At 43.8% G+C, this 8,669-nt stretch overlaps 1 protein-coding gene across 1 annotated transcript in view; it reads right to left on the bottom strand.

The window, feature by feature from the left end:
- Positions 1 to 2,490: 2,490 nt before the first annotated feature.
- surf4l (surfeit 4, like) overlaps positions 2,491 to 8,669 on the bottom strand; it is a 29,144-nt gene continuing 22,965 nt past the window's right edge. Inside the window, exons 5-6 of the mRNA XM_014174788.3 lie at positions 4,592 to 4,778; positions 2,491 to 3,904 (exon numbers count right to left, since the gene is read on the bottom strand). Coding sequence (XP_014030263.1) covers positions 3,638 to 3,904; positions 4,592 to 4,778 — 454 coding nt within the window. The 3' untranslated portion in view covers positions 2,491 to 3,637. The remainder of the gene's footprint in view (positions 3,905 to 4,591; positions 4,779 to 8,669) is intronic.

Genomic DNA, 8,669 nt, shown 5'->3' with positions numbered 1-8,669 from the left:
ATCAGTGTGGGTGAGCCTTTTCACTTGGACAGACGTAACTGGGGCATTTGACACTTCCTTGAAGTAGAAGATTTTATCCTGGGAGTGCTCAGTGTGTGCGACCGGTAAGGGAAGCCTTGAGAGGCTGTGCTGCTCAGACCTTCTGTACTTCATATCGTACTGGTGAGCAGATAACAGTAATGCCCATCGCTGCATGCGGCTGGCTGCGAGGGACGGCATTGGGACCAAAGATGGAGGTGAGGGGTCTGTGGTCTGTCAGCAGTGTGAATCGTCAGTCAAACAGAAACTGATGAAATGTCTTAACTCCATACACGATGGCGAGGGCTTCACGCTCTCTGTGCATAATTGCTCTCGGCTTTACTTAAGGTCCGTGATGCGAAAGCAGTTGGCCTTTCTTCACCTGATGGCATGATGTGTGAAACAGCACCATTGCCATAAAGCCATGCATCACATGCAATGGCAAGTTGGGGTTGAAGTGGGTTAGGGCCTCTGATTGAGCGAAGGCTGTTTTCACTTTATTGAAGACCTCAAGTTTGTCTGTCCACTTCCACTGTTTGGTTTTGTTCAAAGATTCATGCAGTGGCTTTAACATGCTAGCTAGGTTCGGCAAACTTTGCGTAGTACGTCAGTAATCCTAAGAATGATCTCAGATGACTCACGTTCTGTGGGTATGGAGCTTCCGCAACGGCCTTCACCTTTGACGGTGCCTTGCAGAGCCCCGAACTGTCGATGACATGGCCCAGGTACTCAACAGAAGGCCGGAAAAACTCGCATTTGTCCTTCCGGACCCTCAGTCCGTACTCCTCCAGTCTCTGTAGTGTTGCGTTCAGCTTTCTTAAGTGCTCCTGCTCGTCTTTGCCGGTGATGAGTAGATCAAGGTAACATTGGACCCCGGTGAGCCCGCTCACTATCTGGCCCATAGCTCTCTGAAACAAGGCCGGAGCTGAGGTGATTCCAAAAGGAAGCCTCCGGTACCTGTACAGTCCTTTGTGAGTCACTATGGTCAACAGTTCTTGTGACTCTTGGTCCACATGCATCTGTAGATAGACTTATGTTAGGCCTATCTTACTGAATTTATGTCCTCCAGCTAAACCAGAAAAGAGGTCGTCAATGCAGGGTAGTGGATATTTTTCAGCAGTCAAGACTGGGTTAATCGTGACTTTAAAATCACTAGAGTCTAAGTGATCCATCTTTTTTTATGACTGGATTGACAGGTGTAACCCATTCACTAGATCCAATACTCCACTCTAGAGCTGTCTGTTTAGCTCAGTTTCAACTTATGGTTTTATGGCGTATGGGACAGGTCTAGCTTTGAAGAATTTTGACTTGCTGTCTGGTTTCATGGTCACTAACTATTATGTCCTTCTTACTGCTAACAATCACACTTCCTCTCACTGGAACAATCTCACCGGTGTATGTTCTCAGCGTCCTCTTTGTGGGCTGTGGTGTGAGGTGATGTAGTTTCTCCTTGTATACAGAAAAGATATGGCTGCTCCAGTGTCCACTTGCATCCGTACTGCTTTTCCATCCAGTACCGGTGTCACCCAGTATCCGTGGCAGTTGTCTGAAATGGACAAAACACACTAAGATTATTCCCCTTCCGACAGGGTATCTATCACTTTGTTCATCCTCTGTGTGCTCCATTTTATGCACTTTCTTTTATGTACTTTCTGAAGTCGCTTTTTCTTTGTTCACTCAGCTCCAGCAGTCAACCTGTTTGACCCTCTGTTTCAGCACAAGGGCTGGTCTGGCACGGCTATGCTGGAGCTCAACAGGCTATGCACTCGCCTCTGCCACACAACACCCACCTCAACTGCCTGGTGCCAAGAGAAGCTGTCAGTTCATAAAAGGTGATGTCAGGTCAGTCTTAGTGAAGCAGCCTTGTGTACGCTACTAGACCACAAAATGGACTCCTTGAAATGTGATGACAGAGACAGCCTGGGAGGAGATTGCAAACCTAAACTGATGCCCCCTTATGGTCTCTTCCGCAGTGTTCCTCAGGGTCCGCGTTGACAGGAACTCCTGATTGCTAGTATTAAGTCAGTGGGAGGACTCGGCTACTCAGTTATGCCAATAAAACCACTGTGGCCGTAACTTCAGATTTGTCCAGTAGATGGCACAACTAACTAAAAGATTAACAGTTGAGCCCCAAATTTAAAAAAGATATGGTTTGAACTAGAATAAAAAATGTAACATGTATGCGTTTATCAACTCATGTCTTTATAGTGCATTTAAATATTTGATGCACCCATCATGAAACAGAAGTGGAAAATCTAGCAGTCACGAGTTATGAGGACAGTGGAAAAAAATCATACTTTTAGACTGCCCTCAAAATGTCAATTATTTCCTGATATCATGGGAGCCTTGGGATTCATGGTGGAAAAAAATTGCACGGAGAAACACAGCCATCTACACAGAGCCATAATAAACACACCAGAGTTTCTGCTTTTGTTTATGATTTATAAACATTCAAAAACAATAGAAAAATCATTCTTTTTCTCATACTTTATTAAATGGAAAAACACTGAGTGAGACCAATGACAGAGGGCTTTAAAGCTAAATGGCCCTGTTGTGCTTGATGATATAGAATAGTATAATTAACCAATTGTAAACTTGACAATTGACAGCACTCACATTTCTCATATGGAATAGTTTAACATGCTATGCGGACTCATGCTTGTGCCAAATTTGAAATAAAGAACAGAATAGAAATCCTGTGATGTGAAAGTGTCTGTACATTAAATGGGTAGGCTTGACGTGTTCTTGGGAGTCTACAAGGCATTTGAATAGGCACACAGAGAAACTCAGAACGTGGACCAAGACAAATACAGTAAAAAGCAGCTAATAGTCAGTTAAGAACCAATTCTTATTTACAATGAAGCCCTAGGAACAGCGGGTTAACTGCCTTGATCAGGGGCAGAACGACAGATTTTTACCTTGTCAGCTCGGGGAAACTTTCGATTACGGGCCCAACGCTCTAACCACTAGGCTACCTGCCGCCCCAGTTCATTGAACTGTCAAATTATGTGACTAGCCAAAGGTACTTTTTTTTTTATCCCTTGTTCATCCTAACTTAAAATATTTGATAGAAAGTACTGCATTTGCCCCTTCATAGAAACCTACCTGACCATAAATAAAGTAATATATCTATTCTGCGCTAACTCAAATCAGCACAAAAGCAGCTACCATCATTTACACACAATAGTGTAAAACATGTCCTCTAAAACAGTGGGTTGTGTCTTTAGTTAAGGGCTGGCATTATCGAAAGCATAGACAAACGCTGCACACAAAAAAAATAGCAAAAGAAGCATGAAACAATTACAGTATATAAATTGTACAAATACACCATTAAAGACAATACCTTAAATTGTTCACTAAAAAATAAAAAACATTAGTGATGTCTTGGATATCCCCAAATCGAGAGATGGCCATGTCACGACGAGCTCAAACCATTTGTAAAAGTGCCTGTGGAGGACAGTCACAGAAAAGTTAGCGAGGGAGAGTGAGAGACAGACGGAGAATGAGACAGTGCTGAGGGGAGGGGGGTAGAGGGAGGAGGTGCGTACTGCTTAGGCCAAGTTCGGTAAAGCGTGGGGGGGGTCCCAGTCCTGTTGGTCCTGGTAACTAGGGTCGAGTCTCACCACAACTTCTTCTTCTCGTCCATGGACACCCCACCGGGCCCCAGAGCCACAATCAGTAGCAGCCCACCGATCACCGACATGGTCTGGAAGAAGTCGTACTTCAGGAAGTCGTGCATGGGCTTGTAGGCGGGCACCATCCAGAAGGCATTGAAGTATACGTTGATGGCAAACAGCCACAACACCAGCGTGAGGGCGGCCAGCTTGGTCTTGAAGCCGATTGCCACCAGCACGATCAGAGCTGTGCTCACCAGGTTCTGCAGAATCTAAAATGAGGGGTAGGTGTACAGTAGGACAGCAGTCAATGTTCATTCAAACTCGTACCAGGATTACAGAAGCATGTTGATATGGTTGCATCCCAAATGGCACCCTATACTTTATATAGTGCACTACTTAGTCAAAAGTAATTCAATATATAGTAGTTTTAATAAAACGTTAGTAAATAAATAAATAAAATAAAAGGAATACGGTGCCATTTGGGACACAGCCTATGTGCCTGAATCCCTATTGACTTTCGCAAATGCACTGGATCTGATAACACTCAAAAGGAATTTTGGAAGAGCACTCTCAAATGTTTTCATGTATAACAGTTGTAGTGCTATGTGACAATATGTACCTACACTACTCCCTCTGTGTCCAGCTCTTGAATTATGATGTAAAGATGCATTTCAGAGCCAATACACTGCAACTACACTAAATGGTATGCATCTGTGCAGCCAGCCACAAGCTGACTGCCTGAGACAAACAGGTTAGACCTGGGTTCAAATAGAATCAAATGTTTTCTTTCAAATACATGATGTGCTTGATTGAGCTCGCAATGAAACCAATGGAAGTCCCAAAAGTAAAAAAATAAATAAAATAAACACGCTCATCCAGGCAGGTTCGATCAAATGCTGAATCAAAAGTAAAGAATAAATGCGATTTGAATCAGTCTGCAGGAGCTCAGAACTCACAGAGATGAAGCTGGGGTCAAAGTGCAGCAGGGTCATGAACATGAGCACCAGGAGAACCCGTCCACCCAGCTGCATGTACTGCTTGGGCGAGTGCTCTCCCATTGACGGCACCCCAGCAAACATGCTCTTCCCCTCCCCACGTAACTCGGCTAGCAACAGCAGGAGCCCCCCGCCCAGGGCCAGGTTCCTGGAAAGGAGGAGGCAGAGTGAGAGAGAGAAAGAGTTAAGCAGTGTATTTGCAGTTTTGCACAGATGTACAGTGGTTCCTCCTTTAAAAGTTGCGTCATACTGCGGCACACCTTGCGTGCTGCCTCAGCGTTCTGTAGCACGTCATTTAATTCTCAGACATTTATTTCTGTTACTGCAAGTTATTGCTAGTTTGACCACCAGAGGGCATCTCTGAAAAGCATTTGATAGTCTTCCATATTGCAGACACAAGGGAGACCGGGGTTCAATTCCCCAACGGGGAGGAAGGAGTAGGCTGTCCTTGTAAATAAGAATGAGTTCTTAACTGATTCCATATGTGTTATTTCATAGTTGATGTCTTCAATATTATTCTACAATGTAGAAAATAGTAAAAATATAGAAACATCCTGGAATGAGTAGGTGTGTCCAAACGTTTGGCTGGTACTTGCTTAATATCGTGTTTTTATTCCATGAAAAACAAAAAACCCTCTGGGTAAATTCAGACCGTTTTGCTCTCGGAGCACACACTGGAAGTTCGGGCCGAGGCATTCAAGCACCCAAGCTAACGTTGGCTAGCTTGCTAGCTACTTCCAGACACAAATGAGACCCCTGACCATTTTACTCACCCAAGCAGAGCTGGTTAGGCATGTTCTGTTAACCAGAGAGTTGGTGACTGTAATTGTGCTGCGGGAAACAATTTAATTACACATTTTTGCCGACGATTACTGACACCGGCCATAATCAACGAGTGTTGAGCGCTCATAAATTAATTATTCCCGAGCTCTGGTCCACTCAGACGAGAGTGCTCTGAAATCGGAGAAGATAGCCAGAACGAATTTACGAAAGCACTAGAATGTCCATTGAGGACGCACACCGACAATACCATTTAGCTAAGCTAAGAATGAGAGGAATAATCAAGTCCATAAACGTTGGGTAGTTAGATGTCAAGTTTGATGTATAATGACTTACGTTAGGTAGATAGCTAACATACCGGTACATACTACTGTAATGATATGCTATGTGGTTCGTAAGGACAGCGTAGCTAACAAATTGTCAGCCAACAAAACATGTAAGATGACTTTTTAATTAAGTTATTACTTTATTTCATTGAGTTGCAAGCTACCGCAAGGACGCGCTCTATCGACTCTGCGGACACCTACGAAGGACTGTGTGATGGCATCTCAGGTAAGCAGCACTGGGCATTCTTCCGTCCAACTTTTACATATGAACCGACACTGAATCGTAGGAGCTAACATTATACTATATTACATACCGTAGAATAATAAATCATGCAATTATTATTCTCAAGCTAAACAAAAGCATTTAGCTACGAACGCCTGTTCTCACCATTTTAAGATTAATTAATCTAACTTTTCCATGGCAACTCATAAGCAGGCCATGTCGTATTTGTTTCATAGTCGATATAGAATCATATTTCATGACAGTGTAACAGTAGGCTTTGTTTACAAAAGGATGAAAGAACAATGTCTGTCAGGGAATGCAAGGATGCCCCATGTGGGCTTTAGAATGGTCAAAGGAAGTCTCAGAGCAACGGGCCATCATGTACAATGGCGAAGAGTCTTTGCAGCGTGTAGGTGGTGCAGGTATCATTGCCAGAATGATCCAGCTACGTTGCATTGCTTGACAAAAAACACTCGGTTCCTGCACCCGTCTCTCGTCCACATTGATAAAAATCATAAATTGATAAAAATCATAAATTGATAAGGTACTAAGATGTAAACTCAGCAAAAAAGGAAACGTCCCTTTTTCAGGACCCTGTCTTTCAAAGATAATTTGTAAAAATCCAAAGAACTTCCCAGATCTTCATTGTAAAGGGTTTAAACACTGTTTCCCATGCTTGTTCAATGAACCATAAACCATTAATGAACATGCACCTGTGGAACGGTCATTAAGACACTAAAAGCTTACAGATGGAAGGAAATTAAGGTCACAGTTATGAAAACTTAGAACACTAAGAGGCCTTTCCACTGACTGAAAAACACAAAAAGAAAGATGCCCAGGGTCCCTGCTCATCTGCGTGAACATGCCTTAGGCATGCTCCAAAGAGGCATGAGGACTGCAGATGTGGCCAGGGCAATAAGTTGCAATCCCCGTACTGTGAGATGCCTAAGATAGCGCTACAGGGAGTCAGGACGGACAGCTGATCGTCCTCGCAGTGGCAGACCAAAGGGTAACAACACCTGCACAGGATCGGTACATCCGAACATCACACCTGCGGGACAGGTACAGGATGGCAACAACAACTGCCCGAGTTACACCTGGAACGCACAATCCCTCCAATGCTCAGACTGTCCGCAGTAGGCTGAGAGAGGCTGGACTGAGGGCTTGTAGGCCTGTTGTAAGGCAGGTCCTCACCAGCAACAACGTCGCCTATGGGCACACACCGTTGCTGGACCAGACAAGACTGGCAAAAAGTGCTCGTCACTGACAAGTCGCTGTTTTGTGTCACAGCATCATTGGACTGGGCCCGTCATTGTAGGAAATCTCAAAGCTGTGCGTTACAGGGATGTCATCCTCCTCCCTCATGTGGTACCCTTCCTGCAGGCTCATCCTGACAGGACCCTCCAGCACGACAATGCCACCAGCCAAACTGCTCGTTCTGTGCGTGATTTCCTGCAAGATAGGAATGTCAGTGTTCTGCCATGGCCAGCGAAGAGCCCGGATCTCAATCCCATTGAGCACGTCTGGGACCCGTTGGATCGGAGGGTGAGGGCTAGGGCCATTCCCATCCAGAAATGTCTGGGAACTTGCAGGTGCCTTGGTGCAAGAGTGGGGTAACATCTCACAGCAAGAACTGGCAAATCTGGTGCAGTCCATGAGGAGGAGATGCACTGCAGTACTTAATGCAGCTGGTGGCCATACCAGATACTGACTGTTACTTTGATTTTGATCCCCCCTTTGTTCAGGGACACATTATTCAATTTCTGTTAGTCACATGTCTCTGGAACTTGTTCAGTTTGTGTCTCAGTTGTTGAATCTCATGTTCATACAAATATTTACACGTTAAGTTTGCTGAAAATAAACGCAGTTGACAGTGAGAGGACGTTTCTTTTCTTTTGCTGAGTTTATAATGTCTCCATCAAATCTAAGAAGTTATTTAAACTTCTTTATTCTTACATCATTGAACATTTGTCTAGGAATAAGTATGAAATTGGAGTTCTTCAACTGGTAATACATAAATAATGAAAAAGTTAATAGGTTAAACTTTACACTTTAAATTCCAATGCTTTTTTTTTTTTTTTTTTTTTTCCAAGAGGTAAGTATATTATTTTGTATACATATTGCATATTTCCCATCACCTAATGAACAACCACAATACCAGTCTGGTGTTAAGCTTTCTGTGCTGTATTGACGTATCCTGAAAACTACATCTGCTGCTTTAGATTGAACGGTCATCTCAAGTTATTGTTTTCATATCTACAAAAAAAAAAAAGCTATTTTCTGTACTTTCAGAGTACGAGCTGATCAAGGGGTCGAAAATGTAGGTATTGCCAGATGTTCACTGTCCGAGGAACAGGCCGAGGAACAGGCCGTGGAACCGTTATTGCTGGGAAAAGTGTCCATAACCAGATGTAATTAAAAAATGTTCTGTGTTCTTTTTCTCTCTTCCTCTGCCTGTCTTGTTGTACATGGAACCTGTCTCACATGCACAGTTTGGAGGGAGGAAGGAGGATACATTGACCTGCCGAATTCTATACACCTCTTCTCTGTGGGATATGTTCCTACCTCATCTACGGGCAAATCGGCAACATTTCACAGAGTTGGAATAATCACCATTTAAGTAGAGGCGAACCTGACACCTCACCAGCTGTGGCATATCGGAATGCTCCAAACACCTGTGCACATTTGAGTTTTTTGCCTTAGCACTACA

Source organism: Salmo salar, chromosome 26, assembly GCF_965601325.2.
Source record: "Salmo salar chromosome 26, fSalSal1, whole genome shotgun sequence".
Lineage (NCBI taxonomy): Eukaryota > Metazoa > Chordata > Actinopteri > Salmoniformes > Salmonidae > Salmo > Salmo salar.
The sequence above is the reverse complement of the archived record's forward strand: the minus strand, read 5'-3'. Positions and strand labels throughout refer to the sequence as shown.